Consider the following 23,977-nt stretch of genomic DNA (forward strand, 5'->3'; position numbering starts at 1 on the left):
ACGCTGGGAAAGCGTACCCTTTCGCTGGGAAAGGAACGCTGCGGAAGCCACATCCTTCCCCGAAGGAGTTATGTGGAGAAGTACATATGGACTAACCCTGTAGGGCTGTGCTACATATGGAAGAGCTGGGGTGACTCCAACCCGATGAAGGGTAGGTTCTCCCAGAGGGAAAGACACGGGCTTCGTTTAGGAGCAACCGTGGAACCAACCATATGGGATCCCCGTAGGGTCACACATATGGAACCCAGCCTAAACCCGGTTCTCAAGGATACAACGGAGTATAGGCCTGGCGCCAGACGCTCCGCCACGTCGGCTGCCGAAGGGATATCGGAGGACTCGACAGGGTCTGCCTTGTAGGGACTCTCTGGAGAAAAGAAGCGCATGTAGCGCAGCAAGCCGACACTAAGCCGGGGCCTCTCCGTGCCTCTGACCTGTGGCAAGAACACGGGAGGAGACCGGCTGGACACGAAGGCTATAGTATCTAGCGAACGTGTAGGTGTCGCCCAGCCCGCAACTCTACAAATGTCTGTCAGTGAGGCGCCACGAGCCAGCGCCCAGGAGGATGCGACACCTCTCGTGGAGTGAGCATGCAACCTGAGCGGGCAGGGCACGCCCTGAGCTTGGTAAGCCAGGGCGATGGCATCCACTATCCAGTGGGCCATCCTCTGCTTGGAGACAGCCTTTCCCTTCTGCTGGCCTCCATAACAGACAAAGAGCTGGTCTGAGGTCCTGAGGCTTTGGTTCTGTCTATGTACTGTCGCAAAGCGCGAACTGGACAGAGCAAAGCCAGGGCTGGGTCTGCCTCCTCCGAGGGCAGCGCTTGCAGGCTCACCACCTGGTCCCTGAAGGGAATGGTAGGAACCTTGGGCACATAGCCAGGCCGGGGTCTTAGTACCACGTGGCTATCACCCGGCCCGAACTCCAGGCACGATACGTCGACCGAAAATGACTGCAGGTCCCCTACCCTCTTGATGGAGGCCAATGCAACCAGCAGCAAAGTCTTCATAGACAGAATCTTTAAGTCTGCCGATTGCAAAGGCTCAAAGGGAGCAATCTGAAGTGCTCTTAGCACCAGAGTGAGGTCCCAAGAGGGTATGGAGGGGGGACGAGGAGGATTTAACCGTCTCGCCCCCCTAAGGAACCTGACGACCAGGTCGTGCTGACCAACAGATTTGCCATCTATGTGGTCGTGGTAAGCGGAGATAGCAGCAGTATGGACTTTGAGGGTGGAGGGGGACAGCCTACGCTCCAACCCTTGCTGCAAGAAGGAAAGCACGACTCCGATCGAGCATCCTCGGGGGTCTTCTCGGCGAGAAGAGCACCACTCGACGAACAGGTTCCACTTCGAGGCGTAAGCACGTCTCGTAGACAGTGCAAGTGCCGAAGTGATGGTGTTAAGTACCTCAGGGGGTAAGTCACCTAGAACCTCCGCGTCCCGTCCAGGGACCAGACATGGAGTTTCCAGAGGTCTGGATGCGGGTGCCAAAGAGTGCCCCGTCTCTGAGAAGAAGGTCCTTCCTCAGAGGAATGGGCCAGGGAGGGCTGTCGCAAGGAGTGAAAGTTCTGGGAACCAGGTCTGGTCGGGCCAATAGGGCGCAACTAAGAGGACCTGCTCCTCGTCCTCCCTGACTTTGCACAGGGTCTGTGCAAGTAGGCTCACTGGGGGAAACGCATATTTGCGAAGGCCCCGGGGCCAGCTGAGTGCCAGTGCGTCTGTCCCGAGTGTTCCCTCGGACAGGGGGTAAAACTGGCAGAGGGAGGTTTCCGGTGAGGCAAACAGGTCTACCTGAGCCTCTCCAAACTCTCTCCAGATCAGCTGGACCACCTGGGGGTGGAGTCGCCACTCTCCTGGCAGCTCAGCTCGTGATAGCTCGTCGGCCACATGGCTGAGCACACCAGGGACAAGAATGGCATGAAGCGACCTCAGACGCTTCTGACTCCAGAGGAGGAGATGGCGGGCGAGTTGCGACATGCGACGGGAGCGTAGACCACCTTGATGGTTGATGTACGCAACGGTCGCAGTGTTGTCCGTACGGACCAGTACATGCTTGCCCCGTAGCGGCCCTTTGAGGCGGCTCAGAGCAAGACGTACTGCTAGCAACTCGAGGCAATTGATGTGCCAATGCAGATGGGGTCCCGTCCAAACCCCTGACACTGCATGCCCGTTGTACGTGGCACCCCAGCCGGTGGCAGGAGCATCTGTGAATACCACAGCATGCCGGGACACTTGTTCTAGGGGCACTCCTGCCCGGAGAACAAAGGGTCCGACCACGGACTGAAGGCTTGGCGGCACTCCTGAGTGATTAGCACCCGGAACGTGCCGCATTGCCACGCCCATCTCGGGACTCGGCCGTGAAGCCAGTGTTGAAGCAGTCTCATATGAAGCAGACCAAGCGGGGTTACTGCCGCCGCGGCCGCCATATGCCCCAGGAGCCTCTGAAAGAATTTCAGTGGGACCGCTGTCCTGCCATTGAACGTATTCAGGCAGTTCAACACCGACTGAGCACGTTCCTCTGTGAGGCGTGCTATCTGTTTGACCGAATCCAGCTCCATACCGAGAAAAGAGATCCTCTGCACAGGGGAGAGTTTGCTCTTTTCCCAGTTGACCTGAAGACCCAACTGGCTGAGGTGTCGGAGCACCAAATCCTTGTGTTCGCACAACTAACCCCGGGACTGTGCTAGAATGAGCCAGTCGAGGTAGTTGAGAATGCGAACACCCTGTTCTCTCATGGGAACAAGGGCTCCCCTACGACTTTCGTAAAGACGCGGGGAGACAGGGCCAGCCCGAAGGGTAGGACTCTGTACTGATATGCTCGACCTTCGAACGCAAAGCGCAGGAATGGCCTGTGTTGCGGAAGAAACGAGACATGGAAGTACGCGTCCTTCAGGTCGATCGCTGCAAACCAATCTCGGGGACGGATGCACTCAAAAATGCGCTTCTGCGTCAGCATTTTGAACGGTAGCTTGTACAGGCTCCGATTCAAAACTCGCAGGTCCAAGATCGGTCATAACCCACTGCTCTTTTTGGGTACAATGAAGTAGGGACTGTAGAACCCTGACCTCATATCGGCTGGAGGGGCCGGCTCCATCGCGTCCTCCGCCAGTAGGACTGCGATCTCCGCACGCAAGACAGGGGCAACGACATCTTTCACTGTAGTGAAGAGGACGTCCCTGAACTTGGGGGGGATGCCGGGCGAACTGAATCGCATAGCCGAGCCTGATGGTCCGAATGAGCCAGCGAGACGGACTGGGGAGCGCTAACCGGGCTCGCAGAGACCATACAAGCGGGACCAAAGAGACCACCGGCGTACCCGCAGCGGGGCAGCGAGGTGGAACACAGGGACGCGGCTCGGGGGGCTCTCTTTGTGAGGCGGCCCGAAGCGGCGTCACAGTGTGCTAGGCAACACTTACCTGGTTCCACGGATGGACAGAGGGAGCAGTCGAGGCTTTGGCTGCCCGCTGCTCGCTGCTGTCCGCTGGCGACAGAAGAGGGGGATGAGAGTGGTGAGGTTTTTCTCCTCCCACTGCTCTCCAAACCCTCTTCAGACCTGGAAATGGAGGAACTGCTCTTTTAATTTTGGGTACCACTGCCTCTTGGGTCAGTGGCGGAACAGAAACAAACCCAATAAAAGGATTTACCACCCGGCCCTCCTCCAGGGGTGGAAGAGCAGCCCCACCCATTTCTGGGTCGCCCGTCTCAGGGGTGATTCTCACCAACCACTTAACAGCTGCAGAGACGGGAGGCGTCATCTCCCCGCAATGGACACAGCAGAGCCTGCTGGGCCAGAGTTTCTTGCAGGGGACGACACCCTTGGCGACGAGCAGACCGAGGGGCGGCCCAAGAGGAACTCAATGGTTTGTCATGGGAAGCTCCCCGATCCGCTACTAACTGAGGAGAACCGCTGGGCTCAGTCCTCGACAGTGTCACCGAAAAGGCCACCTCGTAAGATGGGAGCATTGAGAAAGCATTTAGCTTGACAACCTCTCGCACCTCACAAGGAAAGCGAGGGGGCACTTCTGGACCACTGAGGTGGACATCGTCTGGCTGAGGGCCTGCGCCGTGACTTTGATCACGGTTAGTCAACAAGCGCAGCTCAACCCCAGCACAGAACTACCCTCATGCAAAAAGAGTGCCTTGGCCTCACATGCAGGGTGGGTGTGGTCTGTGTACAGCCACCCCAACCAAGAGGGTAGTGAGAGAGGAAAAACTTATGCAGATTTTGGCACTTTTGGCATTCCATATTTATGGCACCAACACACCCCCATACTGCCAAGTTTTCCATGCACATCTGGAAGACCCAGGAAAGCATGGCTGTAAACTCCGAATCTGAGTCAGCATAAGCACACACCATTACAGTGGGCAGCGTCACCCTCATTTCCAGAGCATAACAGCACTCTCTCCGATGCTGCAATCGACATCTGTCCCTCAGCTGGAGCTCTGAATGAAATGCTAGGTTCCCCTATGAGTAGGACCAGCAATCCAATCCAGAAACTGCACAGCTTGCAATGCGCTAGAGAGGGAGGGGCCCTAGGGGGTTGGTTCCCCGAAGGAACCCCTCAACCTCATGTCACCCAAGCCATATCAGCAAAGTAGACCTCTTCTGGTGCACCAGAGAGGGCGCTACAATGGAGATTATGCAAGGGAACCGCGCATCTAGAGCGCCGAGCGAGCGCTGGGTTGCCGTGACAACCCGCGCTGCAGCCCGGCAGCTCGACGGCACACGACACGCAGAGGAGCGAGAGGGTTGCTCTCGCTGATCTCCACGGTCTTCCCAGAGTGTCGGGCAGACCCGCGGCTGTGCTTTTACACACAAGCGGCAGCTGGCCAACAACAGAGGGGACTCAAGCTTCCCGGAGAAAGAAGAGTCACGACCGGCGTGTCGACGTGATCATGTTCTCATATGAAAACATGAAACACCCACGAACATCATTTCAACACGCGCCCAGACATGTGAAACAGTGATCGTGGCCGTCAGTGAGGACAGGAACGACCGCATCCAGAAACACAAGTAGGATGTCATCTTTAAAAAGACGCGAATCTACTTGTGTAAGCTCTTTCAGGGACTTTACTCTTTTAAAAGTGCTGAAGCACGCAGGGGAACGGCCGCCGCAACACAGACAGGGATTGTGTGCAGCCTGTCGTGTGCTCTCTCTCTCTCTTTGAAGGCGCTCACTCTTACCAGCCGTAAAAACGGCTTTTCAGCGCTCAAAAGCGCACCGTACCGGCCGTGAGAACAGCCTTCCGACGCTGTCAAAACAGCTATTTGCTCAAAAACGGCAAACGAAACAAAAACAGAAAAAGAGAGGACTTCAACCCCGCTGCTGTGCTGTTCGCCTGCACTCGGAAAAAAAGAGAAGTTCAACCAAAAAGCTTGACTCGTCTTCTAGCAGACACTCGCTTGCAGAGAACAGGAACAAACACCGTTCGGCTCCGAAGCGAAAAGCTGAAGATGCAACGCACCTGCTGCTCATTATATACCCGCGCTGCGAGGCGAGCAGCTGATGCATATGATTGCATGCCAATGTGCATTGGCTCGTTTTAGTTACACTCGAAGTAGATTGGCCTCTCTAGCAAGATTCCTATTCGACTGAATGGGAACTTAAGGGATGCTTCCCCCTGCTGGTGAATTGAGTGTATTAACCACCTCGTTTTTGAAATTCATTTTTAATTTTTGATTATTTAATTATATAAACCATGGAGTGCAATGTCCTATGACTGGTTGTGTACAATAATATTACATATAGGGTTCAGCCTTATATATAATATTTGAGGAATGATACATTCTTCTTAATAGATTTTCTGAGCATTAACATGACATATGTTCATGCTGCCAGCATATAAATCATGTTTATTAATATATATTTGTTATTTAATTTTAAAATATGTCTGTTATATTGTTTGTAATATATGTCCACTTCTATTATGGTTAATGGTTTTGCATATTAACAACAATCCACAAAATGCAACTTTATAATGTAATATAATTCACCAATAGTGTAAGTAAAGTCAGAATCGAATAATCAGATTAAATCAGAAGTAAAATGACATTTATTGGATTGATCAGAATCTTTCAGGCAGACTCAAGCAGAGGAGATATCAGATGATAATGTAATGTTTAATCAAATTTATCAAACTGATGTACTAAAGTCATGTGGGATGATCTTATTTCTCTGTTATTTTGATCCCTTCCATTTTTCTTTCAATTGCCTTTATAACTTGAACTAAATGTCATTTGTAACCACACACAGGTGTTTCCACTGGTGTAATAATATTATGTGAATTATAGATTGTGGGTTTGATGTGGCTTGAGATCAAAGTGAAAAATGAATTTGAGTTTTTGTACAGCTTCACATAGACTTTGTATCACTGGGCTCCAACTCTTAGAGCACAATAATAGAGAGCTGAATCTGACAGAGTCACACTGTTAATCTTGAGTTCAGTGGATGTTTGAGATGCAGTCGACTGAAAGCGAGGATCAGAGGGTTTCCCAGTATCACTATATGTACGAGCATTTTTCCATATTAAATACTGAGGCTCTCCATTAAGATACTGTCTGTACCAGTAAAGTCTGTTTCATATGAGCAGCTGAGGGTCACAGTCTCGTCTTCCTTCTTTATAATGCTAGTTTCTTTATTTGGCCCAATCTTGTCTGCAGTCATCACACCTAAAACAAAGAAATAAGAAAATTACTGAGTCAAGTTGCACACAATCATTTCTTAAACTGTTTTTCTGCATCACTAGAATGAATAAAGTGAATCATTTTGTACCTGAAGTCAGAAATAAAATCAGAAGCAGGTGTTTTTCCATGTTTCTACAGATCTGTTCATGTTCTCTGTGCTCCGATGCTAATGCTTTAGTTCAGAGCTCACAGAAGAGGTGTGTCTTCAGTGTCTTCATCTTTGCTTCAGATGCAGGTGATTGGTTGGAAGTGACAGTTTTGAACACAAGAACAAGAGCCTTGAAAGAAAGAAATCAGAGAGTGTGTGATGGAGACCTTTATGTGCTGCTTAAAACCCAAATACACAAACACATTCTGGATCATAACTGTACTCTAAAACTGAAGAAATAAAAATAATGAAAACAATTTAAATACTGTAGATCTGCTCTGCTTGAGTCTAACTGCACAAAGAGCACATTATTTATTGTTTATTACTGATAGGATTCTCACTTCATGAAATATGATTTTATGATATGTTTCGAATGGTTTAATGTTGCTTTGGCAAAGTTGGAGAGTTTTTATTTATTTTGCATGTTTTTGTGTGAGTGTTGAGTGTGTTTGAGTCTCAGTGGGCTTCAGAGCACAGTAATACACAGCAGAGTCAGACACACACACATCCTGGATCATCAGAGGAACTGATCTTGATGTGGAGTTCAATGTTGCAGAAAATCTCTTCTTAAATTCATCTTCAGTATTTCCTCCACCAAATGAATATTTATTCAGAATGAATGTTGGTGATTTGTTTGGTAGCTGTTTGTACCAGAAGAGATAAGCATCTGCATTTGAAGCTGTGGTAGTGTAATTACACATTAAAGTTATTCGATCCTCTTCATTTACAGTCATTTCTCTTGAAGGCTGTTCAACTCTGTCTTGCCCCCAGCACACTGGAAAATAGATTTAACTATTACTCATTCACATTAATTAACCCGCATATAAATAAAGGGTAAATTATGTTCTTTCTTACCAAAGTCCCGTGTTGTGAAGAAAAGTGTAATAATAATCAGTTTTTGCATTGCTGAGATAAAGAGATTATTTTAACATATATTCAATGAATGTGTCTCTGTATCTTTACTGAAGCTCTCTGTTTCCTCTCTGCTGCTCTTCTCTTGATATTTCAAGTCTTCAAGTAGCTCTAGGTCCTCACATGGCACACTGCTGATGACACTTTAAGTGATGCTGCCCCCCAGTGGTGAAACTATGTATTTCTAACACTTAACCACCTTATGTTTACATTTTGTAAAAGGCATGAACAGTTATTTTTGCAGCTGACTCATTGCATATGTATTTGTAGGAGTTTTACTTTCAGATGCAAAATTTAAGTGGGGAGAGTTTTTAAATAAACTATGAAACATGATTTACTAAGGTTTGCAGTTGTCAATTTACTGGCATTTGTGCTATATTATTTAATGCTGAAAAAAACATGTATTAACCCATTTTGTGCTCGAATTGGCTGCATCTGTGTTCTTTAGTTTGTACGTTGTCAATAAATCACTTTTCACTCCCATCTACACTTTTATGGGATTGCAATCTCATGCTAATTTGCCCTGTTTAGTAAATAATTTACCATCCAGAAACTTTTCAAAAGAGTCATGCTGGTTGCAATGAGAAAAACAGTAAAATTAAATAAAATGGCACGTGTCACAGTTAAAAACAAGCCACAGGTCTTCATCAACACCAACTATTATTTTCTTTATTATCAGAGAAATAATCTCATACATTACCATACTGTTGCATAAAATATTGTGGGTAGCAGGTGTATGTTCAAAGTGAATGAAAATGAAAAGTTTTTGTACAGCTTCACATAGACTTTATATCACTGGGCTGCTACTCTTACAGCACAATAATAGAGAACTGAATCTGACAGTCACATCATCATTAATGAGGTTATTGGTTGATTGAGATATCGACAGAAACATTAAATACTGAAGTTCTCTATTAAGATACTGTTTGTACCAGTAAAGTCTGACATAACTGCTGCTTGTATCATATGAGCAGCTCAGTGTCACAGACTCTCCTTCTCTAATGATGAGATTTGAACCCATATTTGGTCAAATCAGGCCCTCAGCTATCACACCTGCAAACATGAACAGAAAGAAATGTGTTACAAACATGAGAGAATATACATTGATAGACATTACATTTGAATAATCCATATAATCACAATACTAGTGAAAAGTGTGGTTGCTTACCATAGGTCATAATTAAAAACATGAACAAAGAAATGTGTTACAAACATGAGATCATGCATACAATATAAATTGATATACATTACATTTGAATAATCCATATCACTATACTGTAATGGAAAGAGTGTGGTTGCTTACCATTAAAATCAAACTTAGATGTTTTTCCATGTTTAAAAGCTGATTTGAGTTTGCTTGTGCTCTCAGCGCTCTGTTCTGTAGTTTCTTACAGCGACTCTCTGATATTCAGTGTTCGGCACTAAAGATCTTCCTGTCAAACGCTGCGCTGCATTTGTGTCTTTATCTACTCTGATAATGTGTTTCATTCGATTTGTGCAGCCCAAAAAGTTAACAATGCTTTAAGTGAATTAACTGTTTTTAAAAGACTCTTCTGATTCAACAAACCATTCATCCAAAATGGACAATTCTACTGTTATTTATTCAATTGTTTCTATATATAGGTTATTACTTTAATCATATTCCCTAGAACATTGTAATTGTGTCCACCTAAATAATGTAAACGTAATTATAATTTTTTTGTCCTTATGTGAGTCTTTAGGGTACTGATTGAGAGACATATTCATTATGTGTAACTTCTTTTCATTTAGGATCATTTTAGTCTGCACATCAGCAGTGAGATCTACTCTGACAATGTATTTATTGTGCTGTCCATCATAACACATGACAGGAACTGGTCTGTAGTAGCGCTGCCTGTTTTTGAATGAAAGTAAGACACATGTGATCACAGTGGGCTTCAGAGCGCAGAAATACAGCAGATCCTGAATCATCAAAGGAACTGTTCCTGATGTGGAGTTCAGTGTGGCAGATCACTTTGGTCATTTGTTTGGCTATTTTTGTACCAGAAGAAACTCTGTCCTGTCCTCAGCACTCTGGAAAATACATTTAACTCAAACATACATAAAGCATATGTATAAAAATGCTCTTACCAAATATGCAATAGAGCTATTATCAGCCATTTTGACAAAGTGTAACATATTGGCTGTTCGTCTCATATGAGCAGCTCAGTGTCACAGACTCTCCTTCTGTATGGATGAAATCTGCACCCTTATTTGGCCCAATCTGGTCTGCAGCCATTATACCTGCAAACATGAACATAAACATAAAAATGTGCGCACATTTTAAAACACGTCTAGGTTTCAGTCACATTACACTTAATTATCTATTTTCCATAGCTCTGACATTAAATAATATTTTACCTGAAGTCATGATTAAAATCAGAACCAAGTGTCTGTCCATGTTCTCTAAGTCAGATCAGTTGTGTTGATGCTCTGAGTTTCTGCAGTTACTCAGGAGGAACTGAGTCATAAAGTCACTGAGGAACTTCCTGCTCTCTGTTGAGATGAAGCTGTTCGACAGTTTACAATTGAGTTTATAATTCAATTAATATAGAAACAAAACCTTCAAAAATATTTGCAAATACTGAAAAAAAAACAGACTTATTTTTATTGTATAGACAAGTATACAAATGAACGAGCGAATGAACAAGAGCTGTAAATGAGATATCTGTTATTCTGTAAATAGAAAAGGAGGAGCTAATGATCCTGTAATGAGGCTTGATCATATGAATATGTGGTGAATATCGCCATCTTATGGTCACCAAAAAGCGTTATAAACTGAGAATCAAGATTAATTTTAGTAGTTTCCTCCAAAAAAAGTTTACATTCTGTTTCTTTTTTCCTTGTATATTTTAATGTTTTATTCTTTATAAATGCGTCTAGTTACACTGTGAAATGCACCTTTCACTACAGCACATATAATATATTTAATGTTGGGTTTGTACAAAGTTATTATATCTCATTATAAACGTGTCTTTTTGTTCCATCAGACTTTTGTTCTGTGTCTGAATTGGCAGTTTGGGAATGTGATTATTTCTATTGTTATGTGCTTCAATCTGTTTAGTAAGGCATTCAGCTGTGTCAGGTTTTTGTACAGTGTTCTTGTGTTTCCTGTGACTGTGGGCCTCAGAGCACAGTAATACAGAGCAGAGTCAGACACACGCAGATCCTGAATTGTCAGTGGAAATGATTTTGAAGTTGTGTCGAGATTGCTGCTAAATCTATCCTTGAACTGCATTTCATTACTAAATCGGTTCAGCATATACTCTGGAAATCCATTAAATTTTTGCTGGTACCAGAACAGATCTGGTGATGAATCAGTGGATTCATATTGACAGTTGATTGTTACAGCTGCACCTTCAACAGCAGTTTGAACTCCTGGATTTTGTTCAACTCTGTCCAGAGAATCACATCCTGTAATGTATAACATCACCGATGAGGATCATATTCATATTAGAAGAATATTACAGCATGAATACTGACAGAATCTGACTTACCCCAGAAATATGTGATGAAGAAGACTACAATTCTTTGCCAGTTTGCCATCACAGAAATTGTTAAATAATACTTTAGATAAAATGAACTTGTTGAAATCTACAGCAGACTCTTGTTTCAGCCTCTCTTTGATAAAGTTGTACTAACACTGACACATATCAGAGACCTGCAGGAGGAGTCTGACTGAACCACAGTTCCTCAATACTGAACGTCTCCTCCTCCTCAAGGATTCTGGATGTACTTTAACAAAATTGCAGTGCTCTGATGTTTTATCATATGTTGGTTCAAACACTGACTGTTTATTTCAATTCGATGAACTAAACTAATTCTAGACAGAGCGCTTGACATTGTTATTGTACTTGAGTATATTATTAGAAGAAACTTCTAATACATCTAATACACTTCATGTTATTCTCAACTATATTACATATACGTTACATATAATCATGCTGCCAGCATCTAACAGGTTTTTTAAATGTGATTTTTATTTTTTTATTTTGAAATATATTAATAGCAATCCACAACATGTTATTTTGAGCTTTTCACTTTTTCTTTCAATTTCCCTTTATAACTTGAACTAAATGTCATTTGTAACCACACACAGGTGTTTCCACTGGTGTAATAATATTATGTGAATTATAGATTGTGGGTTTGATGTGGCTTGAGATCAAAGTGAAAAATGAATTTGAGTTTTTGTACAGCTTCACATAGACTTTGTATCACTGGGCTCCAGCTCTTAGAGCACAATAATAGAGAGCTGAATCTGACAGAGTCACACTGTTAATAATGAGTTCAGTGGATGTTCGTGATGTAGTCGAATGAAAGCGAGGATCAGAGGGGTTCCCACTTACAGTACCTGATCGGGCAGGTTTAAATATTAAATACTGAGGTTCACTGTTAGGATACTGTCTGTACCAGTAAAGATAAACATAATTGCTGTCTGTTTCATACGAGCAGCTGAGGGTCACAGTCTCGTCTTCCTTCTTTATAATAGTTTCTTTATTTGGCCCAATCTTGTCTGCAGTCATCACACCTAAAACAAAGAAATAAGAAAATTACTGAGTCAAGTTGCACACAATCATTTCTTACAGTGTTTTTCTGCATCACTAGAATGAATAAAGTGAATCATTTTGTACCTGAAGTCAGAAATAAAATCAGAAACAGGTGTTTTTCCATGTTTCTACAGATCTGTTCATGTTCTCTGTGCTCCGATGCGAATGCTTTAGTTCAGAGCTCACAGAAGAGGTGTGTCTTCAGTGTCTTCATCTTTGCTTCAGATGCAGGTGATTGGTTGGAAGTGACAGTTTTGAACACAAGAACAAGAGCCTTGAAAGAAAGAAATCAGAGAGTGTGTGATGGGGACCTATATGTGCTGCTTAATAAACAAATACACAAACACATTCTGGATCATATTGAACTGCACTCTGTTAAAACTGAAGAAATAATGAAAACAATTTAAATACTGTAGATCTGCTCTGCTTGAGTCTAACTGCACAAAAAGCACATTATTTATTGTTTATTATTACTGATAGGATTCTCACTTCTTCTCATGAAATATGATTTTATAATATGTTCCTAATGGTTTAGTGTTGCTTTGGCAAAGTTGGAGAGTTTTTATTTATTTTGCATGTTTTTGTGTGAGTGTTGAGTGTGTTTGAGTCACAGTGGGCTTCAGAGCACAGTAATACACAGCAGAGTCAGACACACACACATCCTGGATCATCAGAGGAACTGATCTTGATGTGGAGTTCAATGTTGCAGAAAATCTCTCTTTAAATTCATCCTCAGTATTTCCTTTCCCAAAGGATAATTCACTCAGAATAAATGTTGGTGATTTGTTTGGTAGCTGTTTGTACCAGAAGAGATAAGGACTTCTATCACTTGTAGTATAATTACACCTTAAAATAACTTGATCTCCTTCACTTGCAGTCATTTCTCTTGAAGATTGTTCAACTCTGTCCTGTCCCAAAGACACTAAGTGGATATAAAAGGGTAAATCATTAACATGAAGTATCAGGAACGTAAACTTAAATTAATAACCTAAATATAAGTAAACTTAAACAGAAAAAAGAGCTTACCATCATAATGAGCTGCTGTGAGACACAGAGAAATCAAAGCCCATTTAAACATTGTTGTTCTGTGCGGTAAAAGAGCAGAAAGAGCTGAGCTCTCAAAAACTCTGTGCTTCTCTCACAGAGCTCTACTTTAAATGTTTTAATCACATGATATAATCACACATGAAGAGTGTGATGCTGACCCCTTGTGGATGAAATTTGAAATTGAAATTTTGACTCGTTTTAGGTTGTTTTTTTGTTCTAAGGACAATTCCCAGGTGAAAAAGTACATTTCTATAATATACTTAAAGTGCTCTATTTTCATGCACTAATTTTGTACGTAATATACTAAAAATTCTTCTTTAGTACTTCTTAAGATCATCTTAAGAACATCTAAGTGTACTCAACTGTGCTATTTTGAGACAACATGAAATATGAACTAAAATGTGCTTTTAATATACTATCTCCGTATTTAAAAAATGTATTTAGATTCACTTATAGTACATTTGAACCCATACTGTACTACAAGTAGTAGCTAAATATATATTTTTAAATACACTTAGATGTATTTAAGTGTATTTAACTTTTTTTTAGATACACTTAGATGTTCTTAAATGTTTTAGTACATTAAGTACAAAATTAGTGCATGAAAATAAAGCACTTTTAGTACATTATAGAAGTGCACTTTTTTCACCTGGGTTACAAAGTGTTCAGATTACTGTGTTATCTGTTTGAGAACAGTGAGTTTGGAGAAATGTCTAATCGATTGAGAAAAACTGTAATACAGTAACTGATGTTGCGCGCCACATGAAAAGGTGGGTAATTATTTCTGAAGGTGTGACTTGATTGTATTTATGACTTTTGTACATGCAAATAGGTGATTTGTGCCATGTTTTAGACAAACACTTTTAACTTATAATAAATGTATTTCAAAAATGCTCAAAATTGTGGCATGTGGCTTATTTGAATCAACAAGATGCTACTTGGCATACTGGAGGGCATCTGGGTATAATTCAAGATTCAAGAGTCTCGTTTCTCCCAAACTGTAGTAGACCATTGATTCCTCACTCTGAGCAGAAGCAGGTTTTTGTACAGTGATCTTGTGTTTCCTGTGACTGTGGGCTCCAGAGCACAGTAATACAGAGCAGAGTCTGATACTGCAGCAGAGGAGATGTTCAGATACACATGGTTTTCTGTTTCTTTTCTGATTTCAGTAGTGAATCTGGAATCTACATAAGACTCCTCAGGTTTTTTTGCACTGTCTGAGATGAGCACAAGGAATTGAGGAGCTCATCCGGGATACTGACGGTACCAGTGAAGATTATATGCAGATGAATAACTGCAGGATAATTTAACACTTGAACTCTCAACAGTGAACTCCTCTGTTTTGGTTGGTTTAATTTCATTTCCATATGTTGCATCTGCAAAAGTAGATCAAATCTTTACTGAACTGATTTAAATTAAATCATTTTAGATGTATCAGCATAACATACAGTGTACTGTACAATGTAAAGAAATAGACTTTTTACACTTTTAATTTTGAGCAGAAATTAGCAGTTCTGGCTGCTCAGAATACATACAAGCAATACTCAAAATATTTTAATACTTACATGTAAGTGCAGAAAGCAGAATAAAAGAATGGAGCATCATTGTGTTTGTTCCTTATGTTCTGTTGAACAGACTTCTCTTACAGACACTTATCAAGATCACATCAGATGTCAAAGCTTTAAACCCTCCCTCCTCCAGAGATCTAAATGAAAGAGCAGATCAGATCTGTTTCATAGTCCACAGTGTCATCACTATTCATATGCTGTAGCTCATAGCACCCTCTTGTGGTTACTTACTGACTTGTACAAGAAAAATGTTCAGAACTCAAACAGAATGTGATCTGGATTAATTCCTCAAACTTTGGTTGTTACAGTACTGTAGATCTCATAAACCTGTAATTATCGGCAGAGAGGCTTTGTTTAGACGTGAATACAGCATGAATAGAGATACAGTTTATGGTACTAGACACTTTATGGTCCTGTACAGTCGCCACAGCTCAGATACAAAAAAGCAAGTTAAATTGTATTTAAAACAACAATTCTTCAGAACATCATAAGAGCACAGTGTGTATGTATTGCGTTAATAGCATTAAGTTAATTTTAAAACAAAATTCATAATCTATCATGCCACTGCTGATAGTTTTCACCCTCATTTAGTTATAGAGTAAAATCATAAGCTACCTTTAATTCAGATGGATTTATGGAAGGAAATTAGTTGTACACCTTCAGCTGTGTCAGGTTTTTGTACAGTGATCTTGTGTTTCCTGTGACTGTGGGCGTCAGAGCACAGTAATACAGAGCAGAGTCTGATACTGCAGCAGAGGAGATCTCCAGATCCACATGGTTTTTCTGTTCTTTGTTGTGTTTAGCAGTGAATCTCTTATTTACATCAGACTCCCTGTCTTCTTTTGTACCATATACGATAAATACAAGGAATTCAGGAGCTGATCCGGGATATTGACGGTACCAGAATAAAGTCTGTGCAGATGAATAACTGCAGGATAATGTGACACTTAAACCCTCAACTACAAACTCTTCAGGTTTGGTTGGTTTAATTTCATCTCCACACGTAGCACCTGCGAAAGTAAAACAGCTTTTAATCTTTTATGAATTTTTTTATTTAGAATGAATCAAGAAAGGTGTGATTTTTCGAATACTGCCTTGATTAAAATTCCTCACATTGTGGTTGTTTAGAATATTTAGATGCAGTTCAATAAAATGAAACACTTACATGTAAAGACAAACAGCAGAATAACAGAGAGGAGCACCATTGTGTGTGTTCACTAATGCAGCTGAACTGAGCTCTGTAACAGACTCTGAAGAGCTCCACAGGATCACAGTAGAGCCACACCTCTACCAGTAGAAATATAACTCAGACTTTGAATGTCCTGAAAGGGGAAATAATTTTGATTATAATGAAAATGTGTGTTTTTACTAAAAACATTTTTTTAAAGAAACTATTTCTTTAAATAAAATGGCCATGACAGCATATATTAGAGACTCAGTGATACAGCAGAGTCAGACACATGAAGGTTTTGAAATGTAGTTTTCGTGGGATCTGTTGTGATGAATAAATGGAAACAACACAAAATTCCTCATGTAGATTATGATACTGATCATGAACAATTGTAGAAAAACCAGGGTTTCTAAACCCCTGTGTCAGTGTGTCATCATTCCTGAGCTGCTCAGTTTGGTGTGGAAAAATTGAAGGTTCACTCAAATATGGTGCATATCCAGACCCCTCCATCATCTCCAGTGGAAACGCATGAGCACCACACTCTTATAAGACAGACATATAAAGTACGGAGTTAAATACAGCTAAAATTAAAATAATTGTATTCACATCTAATCATTAAGATTATTTTCTTCATTATGGTGGATGTTTTTGGCTTCCTGCTGGTTATTGTAATAAAGCCCTGTGATTGGGTTTCACCTGTACAGTACATTAGAGTCCTCATTCATTACAGCTGCAATTTAGTTTAATTTGATGAAATAATTAAAACTTTAATCAAACTCATAATAATTGAACTGCTTGAATAAGAATGAACATCATTAGATGTCAATGTTGAGTGTATATCGCCCTCTTCTGGTCTTTCATAGCTTTCTGCACATAATACATCTTCTCAAAATCTGGATTTTAATGGCAATAACCAGATTTATGGTGATATATATTATTGCAATAGTATGAGCAATATGAAATCAATTGAAACCAACTGTAAGGGAAAACTGATACAAATGTAAATATAACTAAAATAAATTAGATAATGTAAACTGTATATATATATATATATATATATATATATATATATATATATATATATAAGGTTTTTAAAAATGAAATCACAGATTAAGTGATTTATTCTAATACAAACTGAAACAGCATAATGATGTAACTGATGCTGTTGCACTGTGAGAGTTTTTGTGTGAGTGTTGAGTGTGTTTGAGTCACAGTGGGCTTCAGAGCACAGTAGTACACAGCAGAGTCAGACACACACAGGTTCTTGATTGTCAGAGGAACTGAAGTTTTGCTGAGATTTGCTTGAAATCTTCTCTCCTCGAATTCATCCTCATTTCGTCCAGTGTTAGAGATTCTATTCAACATGTACTTGGGGATCCCATTAACTTTCTGCTGGTACCAGAAGAGAGTCGGGTTTGGGTAAGACGTCTGATATGTACAGTTGATTGTTACATCATCACCTTCAAAAGCAGACTGAATCTTTGTGTGCTGATCAACTTTGTCTTGAGATTTACATCCTGAAATAGAATTGAAACAATATGAATAAAAAATTCACCCATTGACTGCAAGGAATATACACATAGACACATAAGGAAAATTCATTTTATATAGGCTTTTTGAAAATAATCATTATTTAATAGCGCTACTCACCCCAGATATATAAAAATATGATCACAATGACACTTTTCCAGAGTGCCATTATATACAATTGAAATCACCAATGATATATGCAGAGATGTTGTGATCTCCTTCCTCTTTCTGTATCTGTTAAAGCAGCAGTAAATTCAAGTCATTTGGTCTGACTGCTGGGAGGAGCCTGTGCTACAGTAAGTGCCAATGAAGACTGGAGTTTATAATATATAGTGCTGTATCACTTTATTTTGCTTTTATGTATAATAATGAATCTTAGGATGTATGTGTCCATGTATTTGATTATCTTATATCACTTTTTATTCACAATATCTTATTACACTTTATGCTTGATTCTGATTGGTCAATCATGGCATTCAGCAACAGTCTGATATTTCCTTATATTTGGCATCATCCATAGAAACATTATATATCAGTCCGCTTATCTGAGTTACTGAAACCGGATCTACTTTCATGTCTCTCGTATCACAACTCTTGCTCTCTTGTTCCAAACAAACACAACTTGCATCTCAGACCCTGTTTCCTTCTGGTATTATAAATCATCTTGCAAATGACCTCAGATGACTTCACCATTAATGTTACTATTATACTTTTGCAGTGTTTGTCTTGTTGCTAGGCCAATTGTTCTGTATGTTGTTGTGGACTTTAAGATAACATAGCTACAGGTCAGATTAAAAACTAAATTCGCAAACTTGAACTGTAAAATCCATTTCATATCCACACACCCTCACAAAAAAATAAGTATAAGTAACAAAACAGTATATTTAACAGTTAAGTTGAATACGAAGAACTGCAACCGTAGTAATTCCTCAGCCAGATTAACAGATTATAAGAGTCTAGTAAGTATTCAAGTGCACAAATGTTCTCAGACTTTACATACAGTGTGATCTTAAATGAATATTTCCCACCAACATCTCATTATGCCACACTGTGGCCAAATTACATCATTTTGTTAGATTAAAAAAGTGTTTAAAGCCAAAGTCATAGCAGCTGCTCCTGTTTGACTTTTAAAGTTTTTACCTTTTAAACTTTTGAACTGTACTAAAATATGTAAATATTTATTTATTTATTTAAATATAGAAAAGAGTATATAATGGTATAATGGTCAAGAATAACCAACACTCAGAAAAATGAACTTTCACTGTTGTTAGTTTCACTCAAACCACCCTTGTTCACATTACTTAAAAAACTCATGTAACTACATGAACGTAATTTAGCTGTGTTGTTTCTACTAAAATTGAGTATTGTCAGCTTTACTTAGTAAGTGTTTGTTCAGTCAACTTAACATTGGTGTGTGAAACGCACACATTATTGTTGACATAACTAACTGTGTAGTGGATCCGTAGTTCCCAGCATGCTTTGCAAGGAACTGCATTAGGAGAGTAAATTTAGGGATTAAAGTGTTATTTTATGTATTTTTCAGTAAAGGGAAAGATGTTGTTAGTTTATGTTAGTGTTTAATGTTCAGTTATGTTGGACATTTAGAGTAGTTTCTGTAATGTTTTTGAATTTTGTGGTTACCATCATGCAGAAGAGTCTCACCTGTGTTTAGGCTGTGAGCCTCATATACGCATTTGTATAGGATGAAATTCCTGCTCTCAATTCAATTGAGTTTGTTCAATTGGTTATTTTTTGAGTGCATTTTGGGGTGAGGGGCTGCATTCTGATATGTTATATCCTTTTTATTTAAATGATTATTCAAGAAAAATGTGTTCACCTTATGTAATCAACATAACATTATTAAGTAAACTGCACATATAAATATTATGTAACAGTGTCATTCAAATTTTGTCAGCTTTACTTGAATTTCTTTTGTTCATTCAACTAAATAGTTTTTTGTACAAATTACTCAATATTGTTGCGTGGACACTTATTTTTTTAAGTAAATTCAACATTCCAAACTCAATAATTTTTTTGAGTGAAGAATAGAGGTATTGATTATGTAAACTAAATAAAAACTAAAAGTTTTGTCAAAGTAATATCTTTAGTCATAATGATATTGATTGAAATGAAGTAAATAAAGAAGTAGAAATTAAGGTGTGTATTTGTGCACTAAAGGAACCACATGGAACATGATTTCTGAATATATTAATGTTTCTAAAGTTTTTATAATAGGAATTCAGCCTCACGCAGGTGTTACCACATATTTTATTACATTTGGGGCTGGATAGATTGTGGTTTTGATTGTGGTTTTCACTAGATCGGTTCAAAGTGAAAAGAGCTTCAGGTTTTTGTACGACGTGTTTCATGTTTTGTATCACTGGGCTTAAACTAGTAGAGCACAATAATAGAGAGCTGCATCTGACAGACGAACATCAGTAATAGTGAGTTCAGTGGATGATTGTGATGCAGTCGACTGAAAACGAGGATCAGAAGTGTGTTCACCACTCGCTGACCGTGCATTTTTGTATAATAAATATTGTGGTTCTTTGTTTGGATATTGTCTGTACCAGTAAAGCCAAACATATTGACTATTTGTACTATATGAGCAGCTCAGCTTGACAGTTTCTGTTTCTTTAGTGATTTTTATCTCTTTATCTGGCCCAATGTTGTCTCCAGTATATATATATAGTGATCTTTTAAATACTCATTTGTTTTCACTCCATAAATACCGTACCTGTCCCCACAATGAGAATCAGTATGAAGCATGTGTCCATGTTGAATCAGATCAGATCAGTTCTCTGTTGAGGCTCTCAGTGCTTGAGCTGTAAGTCACTGCAGATCACACACACAGGAACTTCCTCCTCGCTGAACTTCCTGCTGTTGTTCACTTTCTTCCATATGCTATACTGTATATCATTTAATTGTGTGTGATAACAATAGGTTACTGTCATGACCCCGGGTCTCTGAAACATCGAGTGGAGAGATCCACCTATGAGAAGAGCATCCGTTGACCTCTGCAGAAGCATCCAATTCCACCAAGTCTGGCTAGACAGACAGAAGCGCGTAGCCAATGCAAGGTAACGCCCCACCCCCTTACCTGAGAGCATATAAGGCCCATACTCGCAGCTATTCTCCAGTAAGCATATTTGCTTCTCGTGTGGCAAGCGGGGCAAAGCTGGTGGATCTCTCCACTCAATGTTTCAGAGAACCAGGGTTACGACAGTAACCTATTGTTCTCTTTCATCATCTCGTGTTCGAGATCCACCTATGGGAGAGACATGGACAGCTCCCTGACTGCCTCATACACTCACAGTGAAGTTCTGTAAGCCAGAGAAGGACGGTCAACCCAAGGGGTGGTGCCTGACACGTTCCACAATCAATCACCTTGCAACCCTGTCGCACAAGCCTGACTGCTGTGCACAGGCATGACATGAAACATGTATGAAGCACACCCATGTAAATAAACCCAGCAATACAAATATAAACACTCAGGCAGGAATGTAAATGCGTGCTTGGTGACATGAATGAATGGTGACACCCCTTGTTCTTTTACAACAATGTGTAAATAGGAAAGGAGAAAAGAGGGTAACAAGGAGGGCTATGAAGACCCCACCCCTAAAACAGAATGTGTTACCGAGGTTTTGGTAACATCCAGACAGTAGTAACGCACAAATGTATCCATGTCCATTAGCGAGAAGAACATAGGACAATGGCTGCTTTCCCGTGAGGCAAATAGATCTACGATTGCCTGTCCGAATCTCATCCATATCAAGCCCACTATCTGAGGATGGAGGCACCAATCTCCGCAGAGTGTGTTCCCCCTCGATAGAAGGTCTGCGTCTCTGTTCAGAATGCCTGGATTTTCCTGGCGCTTAACGACAGGAAAAACCGCCTGCTCCACACTAAAAGCTTGTGAGCTACAGCGTGAAGTTTCGATGAGCGCACACCGGCCTGTTCTAAGCTCTAAATAATTAATGTGTGCTGAACGAAGTCTCCTTGGCCACAAACCGTTCACCATTCTGCCCTCCTGGGTAGCTCCCCAGCCTGTTAAGGATGCATCTGTCATCATGACTTTAACATAACTGTCCCCAAAGGGGTTCCCTGTGCGTAAAAGTCCACACTCCTCCAGTGGTGCAGAGATGTTTGTTTAACACTCAGAGGTCCAGAATGGGACAGAGGGAACCATCCTTCTTTGGGACCAGGAAATAACGAGAATAAAATCCCAGATTTATCAGGTTGTGGGGCACCACCTGAATCGCTCCCTTGTCTAGAAGGGAAGAGATTTCCTCTTTCAGAATGTGAGCGGCGCTCTCCTCCGTGTGTGAAGAGAGAACGCCGTTGAAATGCGGAGGTTTCATTAAAACTGCAGTCTGTAGCCCTGTATTATTGTACGTGTCAAAAGTCACGGCAAAGGATGTTTTCCCCCACGGTTTTGCAGGCGGAGGATTACAGTGCTGCACTGGCAGTTTCCCATGAGGTTTGGCTCTGACTGGACCCTGGAAATTATGACCCACTGTAGACGGGTTAGGTGGCCGTGGAGGGGGAACCTGGCGCAGCGCTGATTTCTTCTTTCTTTTTGTCGTCACAGCGCTGCTGCATAAGGGTGACGGCAGGGCCGAAGAGTGCTTGACTGGCCTCCATTGGTGCTCCTGCGACACGTCGCTTCTCACTATCAGGGAGCCCTGATAGATTGAGCCACAGCACGCACTCACTGACGACAGAAAGGGCCATTGAACACCTGCTGGCTTGGACAGCCTGGCAGGCATTGCGGAGAACGAGATCGTTGATGGTGACGATCTCCTTCCAGAGCGAGGGCGGGGCAGACCCTTTCTCCAACTGCTGACTCATGTCCTCGAGAGGCTCTGCCTGATAAGCCAAGAGGAGCGAGGAAACGTTCAAGGCTCTAACTGCTAAAGCTGAAGCCTTGAAGGAAGCCTGATGGATGGACGCAGAGAAGCGATCCATTTTGCTAGAAAGAACAGGCTTGGGAGGGCAAGCAGCCGACCTTGATAAGGATTGAGGTGTCTGGTGATGGAGGCCTCGATGGCGGGGGGGTCACCCATGCCGAGGGCCGTCATGTCTTTCACCTCGAGACCCGCGAGACCGTGTTTGAAGTCGAATGGGTCCCCCAAAATGTACTTCATATGCTTGGCACAAGCAGGAAGGACAGAGAGAACCTGTTTTCTCGGGCCGAGAAGCGGACCCAGAAGTTTTCCATCATAGATATCCCTCTCCTGGTCGGTGGCAACTTGTAAAGCTGGCCATTTGATATTGAGGCGAGCAGCCGCTAGCTCACAATATTCAAAGTGGACAGATTGGGGTAGAGCTGCAGGCACATAAGCCTGAGGAGTTACAGAAGGCGGGATGTCCTCCTCATCATCAGAGCCTTTGAGAAGGCCTGCGTCATCCTCGTCACCAGAGCTGAGGAGAAAGGCGGACAGCCTAAAAAAAACTGCAGTGTGGGTGGCTTGCAAAATGACACAGCTGTAATAGAGTGCGAGACGATCACGTCCAGCGGAGGCTGATCAGAGTGATTTGTCCTCCTGAAGACAAATGCAAACGTTCGCAAATAATCCAACGAGCTGTGAGAATATTAAACCAGAGGTCGCGAGAAGTGAATGACAGCTGGAGAATAGCAGCGCATATGGGCCTTATGCTCTCAGGTAAGGGGGTGGGGCCTTACCTGGCATTGGCTACTCGCTCCTGTCTGTCTAGCCAGACTTGGTGCAATTGGATGCTTCTGCAGAGGTCAGCAGATGCTCTTCCCATAGGTGGATCTCGAACACGAGATGATGAAAGAGAACTCTTTTTCCCGCCATTTTATAATAATTCTTCAAAAATACTAACTGAATCAGTTTTAGATATCACTGATCTTCCTTCAGTCACATGTTTGTCTGGCTGATCAACTGTGTCCTCTGATCTACACTCTGTGAAGGTTTAAGAATATGTAATGTAAACAATTGACATGAAAAGCTGCTTTATTGTCACATGCAATGTTGAGTAACTACTGCCCTCTTTTGGTTAACTGCAAGTATTGCATAACTGAAACAGCACCATCTAAGAATGACTGGCTTTATAATGTTGCTTTGTTTTATGTTTTATCATTTTTGCATTAGATTATGTAATTATTTGTATACTAGGTTTTTTTTCTCACAATGTTTTCTCTGTGTCTCTGTGTTTCTCTCATTGTAACAGGTTTTTGTACAGTGTTCTTGTGTTTCCTGTGACTGTGGGCTGCAGAGCACAGTAATACAGAGCAGAGTCTGATACTGCAGCAGAGGAGATGATCAGATCCACATGATTTTGTTCCTTTTTTTCAACTTTAACAGAGAATCTTGGATCTACATCAGATG

At 41.5% G+C, this 23,977-nt stretch overlaps 2 pseudogenes and 3 gene segments (V, D, J or C); all 5 read right to left on the minus strand.

The window, feature by feature from the left end:
• Window positions 1–6,111: 6,111 nt before the first annotated feature.
• On the minus strand, window positions 6,112–7,220 carry LOC125261292 (annotated as a pseudogene).
• Window positions 7,221–10,744: 3,524 nt separating this feature from the next.
• Window positions 10,745–11,666, minus strand: LOC125261265. The segment is given in 2 exon segments: window positions 10,745–11,172; window positions 11,256–11,666. Coding segments are annotated over 2 exon segments (477 nt in total).
• Window positions 11,667–11,768: 102 nt separating this feature from the next.
• Window positions 11,769–12,627, minus strand: LOC125261289. The segment is given in 2 exon segments: window positions 11,769–12,286; window positions 12,390–12,627. Coding segments are annotated over 2 exon segments (354 nt in total).
• Window positions 12,628–14,048: 1,421 nt separating this feature from the next.
• LOC125261283 lies at window positions 14,049–15,138 on the minus strand (annotated as a pseudogene).
• A 2,072-nt stretch (window positions 15,139–17,210) lies between these two features.
• LOC125261266 lies at window positions 17,211–17,844 on the minus strand. The segment is given in 2 exon segments: window positions 17,211–17,608; window positions 17,742–17,844. Coding segments are annotated over 2 exon segments (447 nt in total).
• Between the last annotated feature and the right edge of the window lie 6,133 nt (window positions 17,845–23,977).

Source organism: Megalobrama amblycephala, unplaced genomic scaffold, assembly GCF_018812025.1.
Source record: "Megalobrama amblycephala isolate DHTTF-2021 unplaced genomic scaffold, ASM1881202v1 scaffold385, whole genome shotgun sequence".
Taxonomy (NCBI): domain Eukaryota; kingdom Metazoa; phylum Chordata; class Actinopteri; order Cypriniformes; family Xenocyprididae; genus Megalobrama; species Megalobrama amblycephala.